Raw genomic sequence first — 23,293 nt, 5'->3', positions numbered from 1 at the left:
ACTTGTCTATTGCCGTCAGGGAAATATTCCATCTGTGACTCGCTTGAGGACTTTTCCCGCTGCGATGTAAAACCATCTTGTCTCATAGATGCTTTAGAGGGGAAAGAATTTTATCCCTCATGAATGAAACAAAAGGGTGTCAAGTCTCACAACGCGATCAATACTGAGGTCCGTGTTCATGTCTGTAGAGTCAAGAATGGTTCAGGAGAACCACCAGAGCCGCACTGGGGTTAAGCCCCGCTTTGGGTTAATCTGATGAACGTAGGCAGCACTCGAAGGTTCCATTATGAACGAAGCTAATAGAACATTTTTACTCACAGAATGGGAAACCTCAGCTCTGGACATAATTGCCATTATGGGTGAATGCCTTCCAGCACTTCAAAGCCCCACTCCAGCAGCTAACTGCTCATTTGTGGCGCTGAAAAACTGTACATTTGAAAGTTTTTACCACAAAGAAAAATCTTCAAATTATTTCAGGAATGACTCTTCCCCCCCCGCTCCCCCCTTCTTCAATGAATATGGTAATCCAGGCTGCGTGCCCCGCCTGGGAGGAGATGACACTCACGACCTCTCTTTGCCACACAATGAGCGGTTTAAATACTGAGGTGATTGAGGTGAGCCAAGCAATCGCGCAAATGCTGCAAGGGTCTGAACGGTTGTGCGTCTAATGACACTCGCAGAGGACTCTGGTCCAGGTTCAACATGGTTTGGAAAGTTTGATCCAGCAAAGACTTTATGCAGATTGAACTGTTATTTTAATGACACGTTTTCCTTATGCTTTGTAGGGTTTTCTGAATGTAAGGGGTGTCAGAATCCGAAAAGAAATGTGTTTCCAGTCTCTGAACTCACAGGAAACATCTCCACAATAAAAGCTTGATTCCTGAAGCACAGACAGATCAGGAGGTTCCAAAAGATGCATTTATTGCCGATTTGACAAACATCTAAGCCCCTGCTGCTTCCTTTCTCGTGCACAGAAAGATACAAATACCCCAGGCATGTGACGTACGTTTAACCCATGGTCTTCACACTAAACAAGCGGGGAGGGGCTTCTTTTTTCCCTTTCTAAAGTTTACTAGTGCATGTCGCCACCTACAGTTATAAGAGTGAAAATGTCAGCGTGGTGCAAATCTCGTGAATTTTGCTCCAAGCTTTTTCTTTCACAGCTTAATTCCGATATATGAGTGACTTTGTGTCATCGAATTCCGGTCGGGCACAAACCGCAAATCTTGATTTCACTTCTTTGAATTAAAAGGGTCGTCAACTACCAAATCCGAGTTCCCGTTTGATCAAAATTCAACCTGGTTGCAACTTCCAGTGCTCAACGGCCGCCTGTTGTGTTTGTAGAGGCCGAAATGATCATAGAAACTTGGGTAGGAACTTGTGAACGTGAGAGATTGAATGTGGAAGCTCGAAACCCGCATATACGTGGTAAAGACTTTTCATTGGAAGTGGCCTTGAGCGTGTTGCTAAGGGAGGTGGGGATGGAGATTAACAGTCAACGGCAAAGGTACCAGTACTATCGAAGAGGCAATCCACTGATTTAGCCAAGTTTTCTTTGAAGAAATAAGAGTCTACCATATCCTGCATAATTTTCTTATATTTCTCTCCATGTGAAGTCAAATAGAGCAGAACAGAATCATGATCATGCAAAAGGGAAATTGATTCAATTAAATTGGACATTTGAGCTGTAATAGACTTCAGTGTTTCACACATCTATCTAATTTGCAAAATCCACCCATGGTGCAACACGGTGACCGTTTTTACAAAGTCATCAATTTATCCTTTTACGCTAGTGCAACAAAAAAAGCTCAACCTAACTGGAGTCCTTCCAGTTCCTCTGGTTTGACCACTCATAATAATAATATAATAATAATAAACTTTATTTGTATAGCACCTTTCCAGATAAAAATCACAAAGTGCTTCACAGTACAACACGATAAAACAACAATAAAACACAGTAAAAACACATGTTAAAAAGAAATTAAGAAAAAGCTATTTTAAAAAGATATGTTTTTAGCTGCTTTTTAAAAGAAAACACTGAGTCCACAGATCTGAGGCTGAGAGGAAGAGAGTTCCAGAGGGATGGGGCCACCGTGGCAAAGGCTCTGTCTCCTTTAGTCTTTAAACGGGTTCTCTTAACAGCCAGCAGACCCTGGTCACATGACCTCAGTGACCTGCTGGGAGTGTATGGCTGCACCAGGTCTTTTATGTAGACTGGTGCTTGGTCATTAAGAGCTCTGTATGTTAAGACCAGGATTTTAAAATGCACTCTGTAGTGGATGGGGAGCCAGTGCAGCTGCATTAACAACGGGGTGATGTGTGAAAACTTGGATGACTTGGTTAAAAGCCTAGCAGCAGCGTTTTGGACAATCTGGAGCCGTTCTAGAGATTTTTTACTTAAACATGTGAAGATGGAGTTGCAATAGTCGAGACGGGAGGATATAAAACTGTGAATGAGCATCTCCATCTCAGAACGGGACACGACTGGACTCAATTTTGCAATGTTTTTTAGATGATAAAAACAAGAGCGAACGAGTGACCCGACATGAGAGTCCAGGGATAAAACCGGGTCTAAAGTTACTCATGCAACCTTGAAGATGCAATAAATGGATTGTTTTTACATCCGATTCAATAGGAGAATAGCAACAAACTGTAATCCAAAAATCAGACGAATTATATTAATAGGAAGCTAAAAAACAACAGCTGTGGCAGTCGAGGAAGGATGGGAAGGAGAGAATGAAGAGGTGTAAACAGCTTTTCCAAGTGTGATATCATTAAAGTATCTGACAAAGGTTTTGTGTTAATTAATGTGTAGCAGGTGCATTCTTTGGGGATGTGAAAAACTTTGAGCCTATTTATGTCACAGCACTTTTGCTAAACATAAACAACATTCAAATGAGAAAATTCATCCAGGAGCTGTGTGTTTCCTTCATTGTTTAGATAAAAAAAACAAGGATTTTATTGACTTCAACGGTAACCTCCTTATTCTTAATTGAAATGATAAATAATAACATGGGAAAGAAATATGGATTCATTTTGAAGGTTTCCAAATATGCACCAAGGAAGTTTGGGAGTCTAACTACTCAGGCTAACCTTTGGGATGTGGGAGGGGCTGTTGTAGTCCCATAGTTTCTATGTGATTACAAAAAAAAGAGAAATTTATGATAAAGAATAAATACTTTAAAACTAATACAAGCGAAAATTAATAAATGCATTTATTCGTTTTTTGTGGGGTTTTCTGTCAAAAATGGTTGTTTTTATTTAAGAGTTTCACATTTGTCTATTTATGGTAATGAGGAGTCCTGATGTACATTAACTGCAAGAATTTTTCAAGAAGCAGCTTAAAACCAAAAAAGCAAATTAATAAATAAAAAAAAGAGTAAGTGCAAAGATTTTATTTAAATAAACATTTGAACTAGACACAAAATGCTTAACAGAATAATTTATCCTTTACTAAAGAGGCTAAATCCATCTCAGGTAAAAATGAATAAAAAAAAGTGAAAAGTGAATTCTCCCTTAAGGGTTTTTATTTTCTCTATGCTGTTATGTTAGATTAGAGCGGTTGACCCCTCTGTGATGAAGGCGTCTTTCTTTGAGGACTACAGACAGAGAAATTTAAGTTCTTTCAGGTCTTTTTCTGACCTGATTTATTATTCTGGAGATTTTTACTTTGTCTTCGGAGATGAAGCAACATGAGATGTTTACGGCCAAATCAGATGCGATGAGTGATTTGTGCTTTCAATCGGCTGCTTGATGTTAAAACATCCTCAGTAGATGGAGACATTGTTGTTTCTTTTTTTCCCAACAGCGTTGGCATGCTGTCCAAAGGACAAACAAGTGTTGAGAGTTTTTTCAGAGTCTCTCCCGGTGCCGGAGCTGTGCCTGAAGGCCATTATAAACATTACGTCTGTCTGTCTGTGGCCCATTTTGAGCATTTGGAGGGGAAAAATAAAAATACTGGAGGATCTTTTTATTATTGATGAAAAGAAGAAAAACATCCTAAGCCTATGGAGCTGGAGTGATCCTGCCAACTACAACGACACCAACGGCGGCTCACCATCTGCAGGGCAGTCGAATGCCGGCGGGTCGGCATAGCGAGCTCCACCTGCCCAGGTACGGTCAGCCTGGATGGCGGGCTGACTTAGCGGGCTCGCTCGCTGCAGCTCCATGGGCTCTGTATCAAGGTCAAAATGTGTCCAAATGGACCAGCTTGTAGATTTGATGTGGGAACTTGTAAACTTGTAGGGAGATTGTTTTCTTTTAAAAAGAAAAAAGGCTAATCGAGTGAAAGGCTTTCTAGTCTTGGAGAATCTGAAAACTTTCAGTGTGAACTGTAGGCGGCAAGCACACAATGATCACACTTTCCATGCACAACCTATGCAGAAAACAAATGTCAGGGAAAATGATTCTGTGAATCATCTCCAGCCCCTTTATGAGCTAAAACTCAATATGCAAAATCAAACAAACAGACGAGAGTCGGTACCTTAGAGTATAGATATATTCGGTCTGTGTACTGGCTGGCGCAGAACCGAAGTCCTGGGTAGACGGGTTGGGTGGTGCTGGCGTCATCTCCACCCCTGCCCTCATCATCGCCATTAGCATCAGAAGCAGAAAACAAACACGCCACGGCTCTGCAGTCTGCAGGGAGAGAAGAAGAGACTGACTAATATCTCACTGAGCATATATTATTGGCTCATTATTGAATTTCCCTGCATCCTCTCTGCTCTGTTTGCTCTTTAGTAATTCAATGAATAGCAGAAACATTCAACTCTCGCAGCTTTTGATATTTATTACACCGACCAGATTATTGAGAAAATGTTACATTTGCTTGAAGATATTTGGAGACACTACCATATTTTTATTGCATTTGAGAAAAAAAAGATGGAATGGAAGATTCCACTCAGCTAATTTTTTTTTCATACGAAGTAAAGTCAACATCAGTGGACGTGACAAACCAAAGTCTATAGGTCTAAGCACTGCTTCGCCATTTGGTTTTCATTACAAAAAAAGCATCACTAATGTTGACGATCTAAGACGCTATCACAGATTTTACCATCGTCTTTTACAATTATAGTAGTGCTGCTTACTTGCTGATTTTCCTGAAGAACTATTAGCAAGCTATTCCTAATGCACCTTTCATTTTCAAGCACCAGTAATATTTTTAGAAACATTTTCTATTCCCAAAGACTTTTAGCAACTGTGATGTGCAGCACATATTGTGGTCATGTTTTTATTTTTTATTTCAAAAAGCAGTGGGTGCTGCTGTTCGACCCTCCCACATCCCAAAGCACTTGCAGTTTATGATTGTATAAAAGGGCAGGACATGTTTATTCCTCAATTCAATTAATGTTTACTATTTATTTGTTCTGAGTAATTACAATATCACTAAATTCTAATTTATTTTGACCAATATTTTAGTTACAATTGCTCACGAACTTTTGTGATCTAAACTACATTCGTCAAATGACGCTACACACAATATTTCCCCTCAACAGTGTGGCAAACTAGTCTTTCCTATTTCCAATCAAAGGCCTCATCTGTCAGCAGTTTTAAAGTTCTCTTCTATTTTGACACTTTAGTTTATTTATTCTGTAAAAAAATATTTTGAGTTAAATATTGCATAGAGGGTTTTCCTTCTACAACTACAAAAAAAAAGTTTAATTCTAAAAAAGTGTGTGTTCTTTTAGACTTTTTTGTGTTACCTAGACCTCATATTTGTTAGTTTATTGTTAGAACCTGTACTACCTTAGTTATATGAAAGAAAACAACCCAAAACTCATATATATTTTGTTGAACATATTATAAAGGAGTTGTAAACAACTTGGGTTGCACATGGATTTATTCACACAAAAAAGCAACGTTCAATGGGCAAAAACCAACATAAAAAAGCTAGTACAAACCAGTAAGTCAATATAACTTTATCCAATTTATATTTACAAGAAAAAAACTAAAGGGTTAGCCTCATAATAAAAAAAAGCAAAATACAAAAAACTTTAATTGAAATGCATTAAAGCTGAATTATCTATACCATTTTAATTTAAAAACATTTTTATTGGACAGGTAAAATAGTGAGATTCAATTTCAATATATTTAGAGTAAAATAAAGCTAATATACATTTGTATCATACAAGCTTAAGATTTATTAAAGTGCTTAATTAAAATGTATTTAATTGCAATATTTTTCTTGGCCTATTTTGTTTAAGTCACACTCCGATCATCCTTTGATCTATTCTAGAAGTGTTCCCAGTGGTCTTTTATTTGATCGTTATGCCAATTTTAGCCAAAAATCAAATCAAAAATCTATTAGAAAATTTTTTGCAGAGTGGAAGTAGATCTTTAGAAATTCACCTCTAAGTTGTGGGCGGGACTGTCAGTGCAGAGTAAGCCTCTCTTCATTTCCCATCATCCCTTTTGTTTACATGGTCTCCCACTAGCTTACAGCCCCCACAACCCTTCAAACCAGCATTACCAATACATCAAATGCAACGATTATTTATGAATCTTCTGTCTTCTGAAGATGAAAACATTGATGGTTCAAATAAAAAATACATTTAAATAAATTTTTTTGGCAAAAATTGTCCCGACGCAATGCATTGTGGTCTATATTCGCTGATCTAGTGAGCATCGATGCACAGTGGTTCTTCGCAGAGACTTCTGGGAAATTTTTAGGGCACTGGATTTTGGAATTGTAGATTCGGACAGCACTACAAAATGGCGAATAAATTATATAGTGGGGAAAGAATTTGGACACAACCAAAGCTTATGTGCGTAAACGGTCAAAGAGTTAAGACACTTCAAAAAGCGTGTTGTCGTCGGTTCATCAGGTATTAAAGGGTTAACAGATTTGTTAGCATCTAGAAAAAGATATTAAAGGAGAGGTTAATTATTAAACCTTACCTTAAAATGAATGAACTCTTTTTTTATCTCTATGCCTTTTTTTTTTTTTTTTTTTTTACATTTTTAAACAAAAATCTTAGTAGCTAAGGCAAAAGGAGCGTTTTATCAAAGCAAATTGCTTTGCCGCTGCAAAAAAGACACTGTCCAATTCATTTTTCTCAAGTCCACTCAAGGATTCGTTGAGCAAAAAATAGATGAAAAGAGAGAGATAGAGAGGAGGAAAAATGAGTGATAAAATGACAGACTGGGATGGAGAGAAACACAGGAAGACAAGAAAGAGAGCAGGTCATTAATGTCAGCTGTGTAGCTCGCCCATCCTGCCAGCATCTACCAAGAAAAGGTCAGGCAGTGGAAATGAGACCGCCGCCGTTCGACCACGCTTCATTTAGACAATGACCTATAACACTCTGATAATACTCGTCTTAAATCACTTTGCATGGCCAGTTGTCTGCCGTGGCGGGCTGTGCATGTGTGTGCGCAGTCAACCCGCCCGCTAATGGGGAAAAATACCAACACAGGCTGATGTGTGTGACAACAGCCACTGAATAAGTATCTGCCGCCGATCTCAGGTGGTTATTAGACAGCATCAGCTTGTACACTGAAAGACTAAGAGGGTTAACTGAAAGATAAGTGCTACAAAGACTTTGCCTCCCTTACTTTTTCCTTCAAATCACTGGAGCATAAAAATGAGGAAAAAAAAAAGAAAAAAAGCTTTGAAGTCATTTAAATTGTCATCGAGGTTGTGCCAAATCATAAAAACTGTCACAGCTGTGCAACACTACTTCTATAATGATGTATCTGTCACAAACAAACTGATTGTCGCTTCCTTTGTTGTTTTGTTTGAGTGCGGTACTAATAAAGTTTTTACGAAATTTACGACAACTTAAATTTTTTTTTGGTTTGCTTTCAGATGATATTATCCTAACGACCAGTCTCCTCTCCTTGACCCGTCCTGTGCAAAGTCGGCATCCGTCTCCGTCATATTTTCCGCCGTTGTGGGTGCAATTTCACCAAAGCGGGCACGCCGTGTTCCGATCTAGGCCTGACTTTAGCCACTTTGTGTCTGAAAATACCCAAAGAGGAAGATGGAGGGGGCGGTTCGCAGAGCTAGAAACCTGGGATAAAAATGTTTTTAGGACATCTTGCCAAATCCCATTTATCCTTCTGTCCTTCCACATCTGTAATGAAACCTAACAGCTCTGCAATGCGCACCCTATATTTGCCGTAAGCATTTTTTTTTTCCTGCCCCCCTTCCTCTGTTCACACTAGCGGAATGCGCCAGCTGCATTAAATGGGCCATTTATACGATGGGGGCAATTCATCTTACAAAGCCGTCTTATTAGACTGTCACTTACACAGTATGAACAGTGGCTTCAAAACACCCCAAGGGATTTATCTGTTATTTTACTGCAAGGAGGAGAAAACAATGCCTAATTGGACTGAGTCATCTCATCTGCAGCGTCGAGAAAAGAAAAGAAAAAAAACAGATATGGAAAAGAGAAAATGATTCTCTCTTCAACTGCAAGGACATATGGAGCTGCGGCGCTGGAACTAAAAAAAACGACGCAAACGGGCGAAAACGATCACACCATGCAGATAGATGGAGCGACAGACAGTGAGGAAGGAGGAAGACGGAGAGGTGGAGGAGGAGTGATTGCCTGTCGGTGCTGCGTGGAAAGTAATCTCAGAGCAATCAAGAGGCGGGGGCGGCCGACCGCGCTGCAGTTTGCCTTCTGGAAACAACAGGCAGGTAGAGAAAAATCATTAGGCACCGCTCCTGACCCCATAGGTCACTTTTATTGGACAACCACTGTGACTGGTATTAGACCCACGCTGGTGAGGACTGACTGGCAAAAGCACCAAACCAACAACTTGACCAAGCGATAACTGACCGAGTAGACTTTTTTTATTTTATGACACAAAGTCATCCCAGCAGGTGCTCTTCCACATTAGCCATAAGGTAAGGCTAGGTCAATGTTTCTTAGAAATAATCCAATGAAAAGCATTATTACTGATGTTACATTTAATACAAATTACCACCTAATCCCTTCTATTTTGGAAACTGAATGAATCACCAGCCGGTAGGCATAACTGCCCCATGACATAGACGGAAATGCATCAGCAATAATCTCAAGGAAGCAGATCTGAGAAATTTAAAACCTGTCCAAAATATTTTTAATTTATTTCCTTTACTTCAATTTTAATTCAGACCGGACACATTTGGTTTTCCTACAGGGAACCAGAGTTTGTGTCCCTAGATAATCTGGCACAAATTTTCTGTCTGAACAGACCCAATTAGCCTCTGGTCCATGACCAGGAACCACTCGTGGACCCATCTATCGCGGTAGTCTCGGTTCATCTCTAATCAGGCTGAGCTTCGGTTCGCTCTGAGTTTCCTCAGTCTGGATAGGGTCCGTGCTTGGAACAGAACACCTGAACCAAGACAGCCACTGTAGCCGGCCATTAAGAGATGTAAACAGTACAGTGGAGAGATGACGAGACCCAACAACTCATTAAAATGTGGTTGGATGAATGCAGGCTCATTAAAAGAACTTTTAACGTGATGCAATTTGCGTCTCGCTGTTTTCCCAACAAATCTATATGTCATAAACACTTATCAGCGTACCGATCGCCAACTCTTCAGTAACAGTGTTACGCTGATATAGACGTTCAAAACTGGTTGGTGAAATAGGAAAGGGCTGCAAAGCGCAGGGCTTTCTTTATTTTTTCTCTCAATGCTTTGCCCCGAACTTGTAATTCCTGGCCAATGACTGAACACATCTTTAGTCACATGGCTTACTTTACAAGCTGTTGGCCGGAACATAAAAGTCTGCTTGACGACAGTCTGAATCTAGACTTATTCTGTATTCTTATTAATTCATTTGGCAGTAAACCATTCAGGGTGTATCTAACCTTCGCCCAACAGTAGCTAGGATAGGCTCCAGCAACCCCTGACCTTGAAGGAATTGGGGAGGTTTGGAAAATGGATGGATGGATAATTGCATGCAAAGAAAAAGCCATTCCTGTTTTTAAAAAACATGAAAGATAACAAGAGTTCAGAAAATCCTCTTGGAAAAAAACAATCACAAGATGTCTGGGAAAGCATGCAATGGACAGACACAAAGAGGAAACAGAAGTTGTTTGGCCTCAGTTTCGAAGACCATGTTATTAAAAAAAAAGTATTTAAACTCAATACCCACTGTCAATCACATAGTAGGAGGATATGATTCAATGTCATTTCACTGCTAGGGACAACATTGCAGTATTTTAGCTAAAAACAATATCTTTTTTTCTAGACCTAAAGCCGCATCAGATAAAAAAAGAATATTAGGTAAAAGTCTTGTGATGTGATATGTCTACACTACTCAGAATCTAGCACTGCATACCTCCAAAAATCAGTTCCAGGATAGTAAGCACAACCAGAATACTTAAGACGCACTGTTGATTTTGAAGTGTGCCCTATAGTCCACAAACTAAGGCATGTTTTTAAATCACTGTTCTACTGTAAGAAGAAAGTCAAATATTCATATATTTAAATTAGCTAAGTTCATATTTCACCCTAATTATTGTGTTCTATTATTTCAAACTAAACTGGTTGAATCTGTCATGCATTAACTTACTGCTTAAGGACAAGCAGACTTTGGACTTGAGACTTGTTTATTCTTATTTTTTTGCTAAAGAACAAAAACAAAAGCTCACTTTTCAATGTTTTTGATTAGCAAAAGTAGACAGACTAAACTACCCGTCTTATTATCTCTACAAGTTAATTCAATAGAAATTTGTGAAAATCTTCTTTCACTTTCAGCTTCTCCCATCAGGGGTCGCCACAGCGAAACAACCCCCCCTCGAGGATGAGTCGCATGGTTAACTTGGCAAAGTTTTACGCCAGATGCCCTTCCTGACACAACCCTCTCAATCCAACCGGGCTAGGGACCGGCACAGCAGCAGAGAAGGGAATAGGGAGCAGCCCGGATTCGAACCCTTGTTTCACGGACGGAAGGCGCCGCAAACCAGCACGAGCTAAACTGGCCACCTAGGAATTTGTGACACTGAAATATTATTTTTTACAATATGTTATAAGACTTGAGTTGAAATAAAATGAAAAGACTTTGGACTCGACTTTGACTTAAAATAAGGAACTTGAAAGTATCTCTTACTAGAATCTTTGTGTCATCCAATTAAAAAAAATCTATAGAAACAAATAACAGATATATAAATTGATTTAAAAAATAATAACAAAAAAAGCAGCATTTCAACTTTTTTTTATTTTGATTTGAAAAAAATCAGGTCAAATTTAAAAGAAAATTGTGCGACAAATATAAAATATTAAACAACTGTAACACTTTACATGTTTTAGGACACAAAGCACTGCATAAAGAAAAATTCTGAAACCGGATGAACATTTTTTCAGTCTATGCTAAATGTTGATGCTAAAACAGCTGTAAAAGGTCTGAAGGATGAAAGAAAAAGTTCTCTCTGAGGTAAAGGGTATTTGGGGCTGTAACCCCAAAACTGTGAATGTTTGGGGGTTGGTGGATGAGAGAGTTCAGCAAAACAAGATCTGTTGACTTCAGAAGAGAGATATGAGGCTTCCAGTCCTCTGGTGGATCAGAGTTGGCTAGAAGATAAATGATCATCCATAAGGGTAAGTGGGCAACTATATTTTTTATATTTATGTCCCACCCCCAACCCAAACAACTGAAACCTTCTGGCCTGGAAACATTTCTCTATGGTTTTGGGCTACAGATTTTTAAGGCAACGAGAAGAAAAAAAAAAGTCAATTTGATTGAAATGCTACGGAAAGTTACGGTTGATTTGTTTCGTCGTCCTCATGTTTTGCCACAGAAAGCGTTAAAAAAAAGGTGGATTTTTACCATATACTTTATTCTGGGTCTTGAGGGAGGTTATTGTCATTTTTGACACAGTTTTCCCCACATATTTGATGTAAATCAACGACAGGGGGCACAGATTCTGTCAGGCAGATGATCCAGCCTGCCGGAATCTATGCCCCCCAAAAATTTGCAGTAAAAGCAACAACTATTTATTAACTGTCTGTTGTTAAATACTTACATAACAAAGTCACTTTCATAAATCGTGTTTCGTAACAAAAGTCGATTTTTCTTACAAAAAAAGCAGTCGTTTTATGTAGAATATGTGGAAAAAAATGCAAATATAACAATAAACTCCCGGAAGAAGCAGAATAAAGTATATCATAAACGTCCACCTTCTTTTCACGCTTTTTGGGGCAAAATATGAGTGCTAGAAACAAATTAACAATGCCAGAGACAGGAAAAACAAATTCTGGCAGAGGAAACATCTTGGATACAACAAATTGGAACTTTTTTTTTAAGGTATACATTATCACTGTCCATTATCACCTTTTATACCATGGTCCGGGTGAATACTCGATTCTGATTGGCTGCTGGGCGTGCGATAAAAAGTGATAACGCACAGTGTTAACCGCACGGCCCAAAAAGAAGTTCTGGTCACGTATCTTAAATCTTTTGTATCACTGTGCCGGCTTCTTTAAGACAACCTTTAGCTTCATCATCTGGACAAAATGTATAGTTTTGATATTCTTTATGCCACTGCATTTCTCGTTAAACACATCTACTCTATATGAAGGGAAACAGTCAGTTTTTCCATTACATAAGCATGTTTTAGTTTATTTTTCCATTTATTATTGTTGGTGCTTTGATATTTTTCCAGTTTAATATGATCATTTTTCTTCCATTTACATTTAACTTACCTTACTTTCAGGACATTCTTTTGCTTACACGAACTAATCCGCTGTTAACGCAAATTCACGTAATTCCAGCTGATTTTGTCGCAGATAAAAGCGGCTTTGCGCCATTGTGCAACACTTTACATTAGTTTACCGTTGCAAAGCTGATATGAAAAGCTGCTTATCTCTGCATCAGAATCCGCTGATTCCTGTTGATTGGGGAAATGATCGGAGGCACGGTAGTTCAAAGGGCGTGTGTTGTAAAGGCGTCAACAGCAACATCTCTGGTGTTAAAGGCTTAAGGAACAAATTATAGATGGTTTCCTGAAAACTGAGGAGGAGAATCCAGTTCATCTGAGTCAGTGCCTTAATGAGATCAGAGCTCTGTGGGAACCTCACCATCTGTTGCAACAGTCGTTTGTGTCAATGAAGATGCTCCTTGATAAATGTAGAAATTTTTTTTCTTTTTCTTTTAACACAGGACTATAGATAGATATTAGCGGACAAGAGCAAGTCTAAAGGGCAAGTGGGGGGGGGCTTAGCTAACATCCTGCAGCGCCTCTTTAGTGCTGCCATTTCTGATCGACAGTGAAGCTTTTATCTCTCCCCTTGAGTCCGAAAGAATAGTGGCGTTTCTTTTTCAAAAAAAGTGAGTTTTTTCAAACACCTTTTGTGCTTTTTGTCTAGAAGTAGGAGGGTGAGGGCGGGGAGGGGGGACTTGGTGCATTTCAAGCGTGGGCCATAAGGGGGCGCAAGCCACATCGTTATTCGGCTCAATAGTTTCCTTTTCGGACCTAAACGAAGCCCAGCATGGTCCTTCATCGCTGGACCCCTGACATCGGCAGGCTATCCAGGGCAACAACCAGGTCTTTTCTTAGACTCTGCAAGCCTGGCATATTTTTTTAAGGTCTTCATATTGCAGATGCAGTAATTAGTTCTTTGTAATTAGTGCAATTTATTGCTATCCCTGTGAGACAGCGGTACTCAAACGCAGAGGTCTTAATTTGCAATATTACCCGCTGTGTAATTGGGAATTTGTTTCTTCCCCCCCCCCATCGGAGAGTCGCGGGTTTGAAGCTGGCGTGGACAGACAAAGCGGGTCGCACTTCAAGGATGAGCAGCTGCAAACTTGTGTGTCTTATCCAACGGGGCCAAATGAAATCAAAAAAGAAGCTAATCAGAGGCGGCTGGACAATGATAGAAACCTCAAAGCGGGTCAGCAGATATTGGGCAGGAGGGTGGAGGGTGGGGTGGGGGCTCAATATCCCCCTAAGTCTTCCAATGCAAAGTGAAGAAAAAGGCAATTACTTCAAGATACTAAGAAAATAAAAATAATAATGCTAAGCCCCATATGGAGGAGATATAGTCCCTTATTGGATGAAATGATGATATTAAACAGCATTATATGGGCAGGTGACAGTGCAGCAGCAGCCAATTTCCCTAGATATGAAAAGGCAGAGATTGCAGGTGGGATTACCGTGTGTGTGGTCAGGGGGGAGGTCCCCACTGCCGTCAACTCTCTCTCCGGATGAATGTTTGCCTTTGAGCCTCTGTTCGTCCTCTTCCTCCGCTTCTCCTACTTTCTGTTTGTCTTTAGGAGATCCCTCCTCCTCCTGTTTGACTTTCCCCTGCCGCTCCTGGCCGGAGCCGGGCGGGCGGTCCGGGCCTGGATCGGTCGCTGCGGGTGGTGGCGGATCTGGGGAGGCAGAGATGGAGGGGGGTGACTCTTCGGGCTGAGTGGCACGATGCAATCAGACTTTGAAGAATTTAATTCCCCGGCGAGATATCCATCATCCAGAGAGTGTGAGAAAATGACTGCTGACATGAGAGTAAAACTCAATACGGCTCATTAGTGATGTTATTACAGGGGGAATCATATGTCTTTCTCTGACAAGTTCAAAGGACGTGCAGAAGGAAGAGACAGGCAGGAACCTTTTCAGTTCTCCTCTTAAGAAGACTGTGATATAAATACAGCAAGAATAGAACGTGCTGCAAACCACAGCTATAAACCTCCAGTGGACTGTTAGGCCAAAAGATGCTTCCTATGCAGCACATTGGCTCTGATGAGCATGACGAACATCTGCCAACCCTCCGATATTAACCTGATGAAAAGGATCATTGTGTCCTTTTGTTGTGGTAATTGCTCACCAACATCACATGTAGTGGAACTTTAGCAGAATAATTGCCTGGGATTGCAGCAGGACCCGGCAGTGAGCAGCCGACGGTATTCCCACAGCTCATAATGGCCGAAAGCCAACGGTGGACTCTGAAGCATCAGCGTACAGCGCCTTGAAGGGAGGGGACTTGTTTGCAGGCCCACTGTGCAATTGTTTCTGAGATTCTTTATTTATGCACCACTCTCTATGGGGAGGCTGAAGTAAACACCCCCCTTTTAAATCCAGACATTAGAGAAATCCTACCTCAAAAATGTGCTTTTGTGTTGAAAAAACAAAGAAGCCAAAAGGAGGATGATTTAACACATGATCCAGCAACACAATCATGCTTTTTCTGTACAATTTTATGGGTGTAAAACTACAGTTGGAGGTAGAGAATTTAGCCGCAAAGCCCCTGTTTTATGGAATAAGCTCCCAGCCCATGTAAGAGAGGCCGACACAGATTCTACATTCAAAGTGAGACTTAAAACATTCCTCTTTGGACAGGATTATCGTCAGAATAGCTAGTATTCAGAGATTATTTTACTTAATGTTAATGTGTTTAAATTAAACTTAATAACAATAACAACTAGTTGTAAGTAGGCTCCTAGTAATTTTGAAGCTGTGGTAGCTATGGTGCACTGGGGTTTTGTCCTCTTTTCTCATCTACTTCTACCTTCCTTCTCTCCTCTATTCTTTATTATTATTCATCATTTACACTACCCTCTGTTTAGTGCAGTGCGATTCATGTACTCTCCCCCTTTCCCACTCCCTAGGAGGGTAGTGGGAGTGCTTCCAGATTCCAGTTGGCTCATCCGTGCACCTGTACCTGATCGAGTACCTCGTTTCTGGCTTGCCTCTACTACTGCTCCTACACCTGGTTGTGGATCCCGTCTCCGGCTCGACTAGCGCCCCCCGCCGTCCCCCCAACTCCATCTGGATGAAGGTCGTCTGCTGGACTTTAAATATGTAGTTGTAGAGTTAGATAAGTTAATTCTTCTCTAAGAGTTCTGGTAAATCGCCTGTCCATCCTGGGGGAGGATACCTCCTTCATCTGTACAGCCCTGAGGTTTCTTCGTTTTTTCCGGAATCCGTTTTTTTTTTTTTTTAAAGAGTTTTTCCTTACTGCGAAGGGGGGTCTAAGGGCAGGGATGCCAGTTTAGTTTAGTCAGTTTGTTAGTTCTATTTAATATTTTCCTATTGAATTCTATGCATTCATGATCCTTTTGATTTTATGTTCAACTTTTTCAATTACTGATAAGAAGCCCATGTTGTGAATTTGGGCTATACAAATAAAATTTAATTTAATTGAGTGAAGCCCAAATTTACCCATTGGTCTAAACACTATAAGCATGGCGGGTGGGGTCGGATGGTTAGATTCATTTGACGATAGTAAAATGAATTGGTAGATAGAAAAATGGAGTGATATATGGTTAGGTGAATATTTAGATTAAGTGACGGATGGTTCAATGGATAAATGGATGGTTAGATGATTGGATGAATAGACAGTTGTTTGGGTGGATAGATGGTTGGTTGGATGGATGTTTAAAGACATTTACAGATAGAGATGGAAAAATGGATTGATGGTATGGTTGGATGGATGAATGGTTAGATAAATGGACGGTTGAATATTGAATAGATTGACAGCAGAATTGATAGATGGCTGGATGGATGAATTGACAAATAGATGGTTAGAAAGATTCCTGGAGGGATTTTATTGTTAGATGGATAGATGGCTGGATAGATGATTGGATAGTTGAATGGATGGGTATTTGGTCTGTTGCATGGTTGGATGGAAAGATTGATGGTTGAATGGTTAAATAGATTAATGTATAGTTATAGATGTATAATGTATAGATGGAGTGCTGGATTGGATGGATCTTGTATTTCTGTTTTGGGGGCTTTATCTCTTTTTTACTGTGATCCCTCAGTTCAAAAGTAGTTTCAATATTTTTTAGATATCTATTAGTTGGTGTTTTGCTTCTGTTCTAAAGTGACTTCATTGTTTGACATTTGCCTAGTACTTGCCTTGTAAACGGATTTGGCGTTAGTGAAATGAGTTTTCAATCCAGCCTTTATCTGGGACTAAAATTGTTTTTATTTAGGGCCAATTATAAAAATGATTCTGTTTTCTAAAAGGTTGAAAATCAGTAAATTGATGATTACCAAATTGACGATGAGCAACTATGTAGGGAATAAGGAGATACTTTGAATTGTCAATGCCTTTTATTTTTTGTGTCCTTTGTGCAGAAAATTTGTATTTTTAAAAGCTTTACAAACATTATTTGTGGTTTTATTTTCCAAATGCTAACACCTGCTGAAACTAGAATCCATTTGTCTTGACTGCTGTTATATTCATCAATCCTTTTATAATAGTTTAAAATCATCTTTTCTTGTTTGCATAGATGTGGTATTTTTTTCAAAGAATCTAAAAACAAAGGCCACGGCTTCCTCTAAGTTCATTCCTGGTTTCATCAGAGTCGCATCTTTTCACATTATTTGTCAAAACTGAGGAGCAAATCTAACAAGACAGGAAGTTGTGAAACTCAACGACGCAGAGGGCTAATTAGCGACCCCGCCTTTCTGTGGCTTGTTTCTTTAAAAGGCCAGCTCGAGTCGGCTTCCTCAAATGTCACGCGAGTCTCCGGGCTCCTGGTCCGCTGCTGGCCCCCTTAGCTAACAAGCAAAGCAAGGCCAAAGTGAGACAGCTCAATTTGTGTTAAGTGGTCCCTGCCGAGGAAGATGTTAACGGGAAAAAAATCCTGCAGGGACAAGCCTGGACTTTGGAAGGCAACCCACTGTTGTCCCAACCATCAGGACTTCACTACATCTGGTTTGATAAGAGGGAGGAAACAACTCAAACCAACACGAGCAAACTGAAAAAACAACAACAACTTAGGTTTGAGATTTAACAAGGATCTTGAAACAATAAAGGATTTTGTAGGTGGTCAAACATCTGCATTAATGTGGCAAAGACATAAAAATGAAAGCTGGTGTTTCTCATCTTCTTTGCACTACTAATCTCCTGAACTTGACTTCTGTTAAAAGTCAATATGAAAAAAATCAGAGCTCACTGAGTGAAGAAAAGAGCCAAGAGATAAGCAAATTACCCTCTTCCTCCATCCATCTCTCACAGTAGGTGCTGTAAGATAAATTGCCTGTAAAAGAGTTGAAAGACGGAAGCGCACCCACGCTTTCACCCCCCAAAAAAGAAAGCAGCAAACACAGAAACTCCACAGACTCACCACTTGCACTAATGCTGTCGGGCTGAGTTAACAACAGGCACAGTTTGGACCAACCTGACTCGGATGCCAAACTCTTTCAGCCGAAGGAAGCGCAGTAATAACCCATGACAGTTTGATTAAAAACAGGCCTGCAGTAATTACAATATAGCCCTACGGTGATTCAATCTGTACATAGTTAACATGTGATGTTATTGTTTAACACCTGGACCTGGACTGCGTTCCAGTTTCACAGGGGATCAATCAATCTCAGTCCAGCAGTTATTAATCCCAGTATAAACTGATCGGTGCTCTTCAAAGTGAGATGCTGTGATTGGCTTGGAAAGTAGTTCCAAAATTTTCCTCATTTGATGAATACAGTCTGGGAAATCACAATTACCAGGTAATAAGATCGAACTACTCTGTTTTCTCCATTGGATAAAAAAAGCACACAAGTGGTCACATGGCATTATCATCAATGTTTGTCCAGTATATTTATCATGTGTTTATGAAGATCACTTTACAATCTTTTTGGAAGTTAAAGTCATTACTTAACCATATTAATGTGGTAACTAAGCGAAACTAGAAACTGTTTATTTTACCTTAATGAGCCACAAAACAACAAAAATATTTAGATGAGGACTGACTGGTTTATGTAACCAACCCTATTGGTTTAATGGTGATGGATGTTTAGATGCATTGACCGATTGTCCTTTTGGATGGATGGATGGATGGATGGATGGATGGATGGATGGATGGATGGATGGATGGATGGATGGATGGATGGATGGATAGATGGATGGATGGATGGTTGGACGAATGGTTAGGTGAATTTACAGACAGATAAATTGATGGATAAATGGATTGATGCATGGTTGGATGGATAGATGGGAAAATAGATTAATAGCAGAATTGATAGATGGATGAATGGAGGGATGGATGGTTAGATGTTTGGTTGGTTGGATGAATGGTTAGGTGAATTTACAGATAGATAAATGGATTGATGCATGGTTGGATGGATAGATGGTGAAATAGATTGATAGCAGAATTGATAGATGCATAAATGGAGGGATGGATGGTTAGATTGATGGATAGTTGGATAGATTTATTGTTAGATAGATGGATGGCTGATTAGTTGAATGGATGGATGGATGTTTAGTTAGATCCATGGTTAAATGGAAAAATTGATGGTAGGATGATTAGATGGATAGATGGTTAAATGGATGGATGGAAGTTTAAATGGTTTATTGTACAGTTAGATGAAGGGTTAAATGTATAGTTGGATGGAGGGCTACATGGATGGATAGATGGATGGAATGATGGATGGATGGATCTTGTATTTAATTTTGTTTTTTTGTGGTCTTTTCCTCTTGTTCACTGTGGTCCCTCAGTTGGAAAAAGGTTTTAACTTTTTTTGTGAAATACTAAAAAGAGGGGTGTTCACCTCAGTTGGATATCAGCCCATTCTTAGACTGAAGTGACTTGCTTGTATAAAATCAGCCTAGTGGTCGTCTTGTAAACTGATCTGGCTCCAGAAAAAACAAATTTTAATCTTGCCTTTTTCGACAAAACTAATCACATTAATGTGGTTTCTAGACCAAACAAGCAAGAAACTGCTTGACTTAGCTAACTGAGCTTTCAAACAACAACATTATTAACAAGAGGACTGACTCGTTTGTGTTACCAACCCTTGTGGTTCATTGGTAAACTGCACCTGACCTTGAACACTTTGGTTTTTAAATTAATCCTGTTTGATGGAATAGACAAGACTGACAGAGATTAAATATACGATAAAAGGACAAGAGAGACAGAAATTCTCCCTCAATACCGATGACATAAATATATAACCTAACCCCAAAGACAAAACACTTTACTTTAAGCCAGCCAACACCAATCCACCCAGGGCCTTTATGTTTGATTTGCAGCCTGAGAACTGGGGATGCAAAGACTGAAAATGTCAAATGTGACAATGACAAGAAACTATGGCATTTTAAAGAGCAACATCCACAAACTACAATGTTTTTTTTATAAGACATAAAAAGACAGGTAGACTTGAAAAATTTTCTTACCCATTTGTTTTCTTTTTTTCTTTACCTTTTTGTTGAGGAAATGCACAATTATTTTTTTTTCCCAGGAGATGATGTTAAAAGGATGTTTTGAATTTACTGTATGAATTGGGACTTGTCAAAAAAAAAAATCAATTTGGACCTTTGAATTAAGACTTAACATGATCTAGACATGAAAATTCATATACTTGTGTCAGAAAATGTAATCATGGAGCATCTTTCTAATGTGGCCAAAGAATCCAACAAAGGTTCCCATTAAATTAATACAGAAATTGGCACTTTTAAATACACTTTCAGTAATATAAAAGAAAACAGTAATGGAGGAACTTTTATGCTGTTATTTCTTGTTTGTTTTCCTTAAGATTGGCTATATTTTCTAGAAGTCAACATGCTGATCCAAAAGCGGTAAGACAGCAGAGAAACTGCATCCATGCAGGTCAACTCCAGGTTAACATGTCACCATTTCTGCTACACCGTAATCTTGGCAGTTTAAAAAATAAAAAGACTTAGGATTTTAAACTATGTTGACATAGAATATACATAAAAAGAAATAGAAAAAGTAGAAACAGCTGTAATTAGGAGAAGTAAAACATTTCAAGGTACAGGTTCTTTGGTTTTGGTACCGGAGTAATATCCAATCTTGCAAACCAGTAAAATGTGACATCAAGGGTTTTAACGTCATCCAAATATGGGCGTAAAAAGGAGACATGCTTATGAATGCATTTGAGCTCAAACCCAAAGGTAAAATGTCGGGCAACAGGAACCAGGCAAAAAGGTAAAAGAAGTTGGGAAGGCTCTGCATCACTGTGACAGACCAGAAGAAAGTCCTTCACACAACACTCATTTTACTCTGACGTGAAAATTGGAGGGGGAAAAAAAAGTGGGTTTGCTGGAGAAAAATACACATTGGTAGTATGATTCAAAGCAAATGGGCGGAATTTAGGAAACAAGTTCTACTAAAACACATTTTAAAGCCAAAGCCTTATTTTTCAACAGTTATTACTGTGCTTTACTGTTAAGGTTGACGTAACAAAAAGAGAGAAAAATGGTGCACTGCTTACCATTTTATTGGGTTGATAAGGTCAAAACACATTCTGAGTATAACTGCTAAAGTGGAACTGCTTTAAATGTGTGTCAGCTGGGCTCATAGGAGTTACAAATGTACTAAAAGCCCCTTCATGTTTTGTTTACGTGTTGAAAGAAAGAACACAACAGTGTGCTGAGACTCATGAGATCACAAGTTTTACAGATGCAACATAATGCGGAATGAGTCAATATTTAATGTCTAACTTTAAATATTTCACCTTTGGGCAAACTTAGTCAAATTTATTTTGCTTTTCATTTATGAGTCAAACACAAGTTGACAGCTCTTGTGGTAGTGCCACTATGGTTACAATGCTTCCAATGCATGCATTTATCTATTATTGTTATGTATCTATCTTCCTCCTTCGGCTTTTCCCATCAGGGGTCGCCACAGCGAAACAACCTCTCTTTCGAGGAGGAGTCGCATGGTTAACTTGGCAATGTTTTACGCCGGATGCCCTTCCTGACACAACCCTCTCAATTCATCCGGGCTTGGGACCGGCACAGAAGCAGAGAGGGGAATAGGGAGCAGCCCGGATTCGAACCCTGGTTCCACGGACGGAAGGCGCCGCAAACCAGCACGAGCTAAACTGGCTCCCATTATTATGTATCTATAATTTTATTATTATACATGTATGTATTATTGTGTAAACAATAGGGGTGTAACGAGTAATTGATTAATTGATGAATCAATTTGTTCAACCAGGTTGATTTGTGTGAGGCAAGTTGTTAATTGAATTGAATCTAATCGACTTATACCAATAAAAAAATGCTTCAAAATGAAATGAAACAATCTATAACCAGTATTGAAAACAATACAATTGGATTGAGGCACTGTAGGTTTACTTTACTAGATTGTAAAAACGATCAAGTTCCATCACAACACTAACCCCAACACACATGTGATAGCAGCAAGAAATGACCAAAGCCATCACTGTAGTCTAATGTGTGGAAACACTTTGAATTTTGCAAAGACGTGACCATGTGGTAGAATGTTACGTATGTATTATTTTGATGTGGAAGAACAACAATGAGCTGAGCTTTATTAAACTAAAATGAGAATGGATTTCCCATTAATTCTCTCTACCTGTTTGTACACATGTTTTATTTACACGTGATTACCTTACAAGAAATATAAGGAATATGAATAACTTCACCTGTACTTCAGTACACATGAATTTATCTTTCAGTCATTGGTTGAATTTTTTGCTAAAAATGTCCTGTGTCGATTTTAGATTAGTGAATCGGATCGAATCGGATTGTTCAAAATGATTCAATCTCTAATTTGTGGCTGAATCCTATAGTCAGCCACAAATTATGATATGAATCGAATTGTTGTTCAAATGAATTGTTACACCCCTAGTAAATAAGTGATGCCTTAATTGGTAAATAGGTCACACCATCATCAACATACACTGAGCTGTGAAAATTTTGAGACAGGTAAATTAGGTGTCCCAGAAAAGAGCCTTGTGGGACTCCTGCAAAGCATTTAAGGTAGAGTCACATGCGCCCATGTAGTGGGTGACCTGTATGCGTCCTGCAGGTTTTTGGGTTGCCTGGGTCTGTGGAGGTTTGTGGAGAGGAGGGGCCGGTTCAAGGAACATTTTAAGGGGACTGCAGATGTGTCTTGCAATTCACTTGAGGTTAATTGAAAATGACACATACAATTGTCATGCGTGTTGTAAGTGTCATGTGAAGTATACAAAAAGGTAATGTAAGATACACACACCGACACTATTAAGCCTTAGTCCAAACAGCCCTTACGGCTAGATACAGGGTCCCTACGGGCAAACCAGCATGGGTATACAAGGAGCAGGCAATTACTAAATGAACAGAACTTTCCCGTGGCACAGGATTTTTTGGGGGGGTTATAAAAATGAAAATTTGTTAAGACACGTTTGCGTCATAGCGACTTTACCATTACTTACCCGTGTGTGTTGTATATGTGTTCGCTACGACTTCGCAGCTTGCCCATAGAGAAACTGCACACTTTTGCTCTACGGGCTCACAGAATGGCCTACAACCTTGCCATTTGGTGCGAGCCCCGTACAGGTTTGCCCATTTTCAGACAGCGTTCATCTAAACGAGAAGGGTATATGCGACAATGGCATTTATTCTGCTGTGAAAAAGATGTCGTTTATTTTTCTA

General features: G+C 39.4%; 1 protein-coding gene across 3 annotated transcripts in view; it reads right to left on the bottom strand.

The window, feature by feature from the left end:
* zranb3 (zinc finger RANBP2-type containing 3) overlaps nt 1-23,293 on the bottom strand; it is a 175,220-nt gene that overhangs the window by 50,289 nt on the left and 101,638 nt on the right. For 2 of the 3 annotated variants that reach the window (XM_020708646.2, XM_020708643.2), the window contains exons 14-15: nt 14,100-14,318; nt 4,484-4,638 (exon numbers count right to left, since the gene is read on the bottom strand). In XM_020708646.2, the coding sequence (XP_020564305.1) occupies nt 4,484-4,638; nt 14,100-14,318 (374 nt within the window). The remainder of the gene's footprint in view (nt 1-4,483; nt 4,639-14,099; nt 14,319-23,293) is intronic. The other variant, XM_020708651.2, reaches the window with a different exon arrangement.

The sequence above is a fragment of the Oryzias latipes genome, chromosome 2, assembly GCF_002234675.1.
Source record: "Oryzias latipes chromosome 2, ASM223467v1".
Lineage (NCBI taxonomy): Eukaryota > Metazoa > Chordata > Actinopteri > Beloniformes > Adrianichthyidae > Oryzias > Oryzias latipes.
The sequence above is the reverse complement of the archived record's forward strand: the minus strand, read 5'-3'. Positions and strand labels throughout refer to the sequence as shown.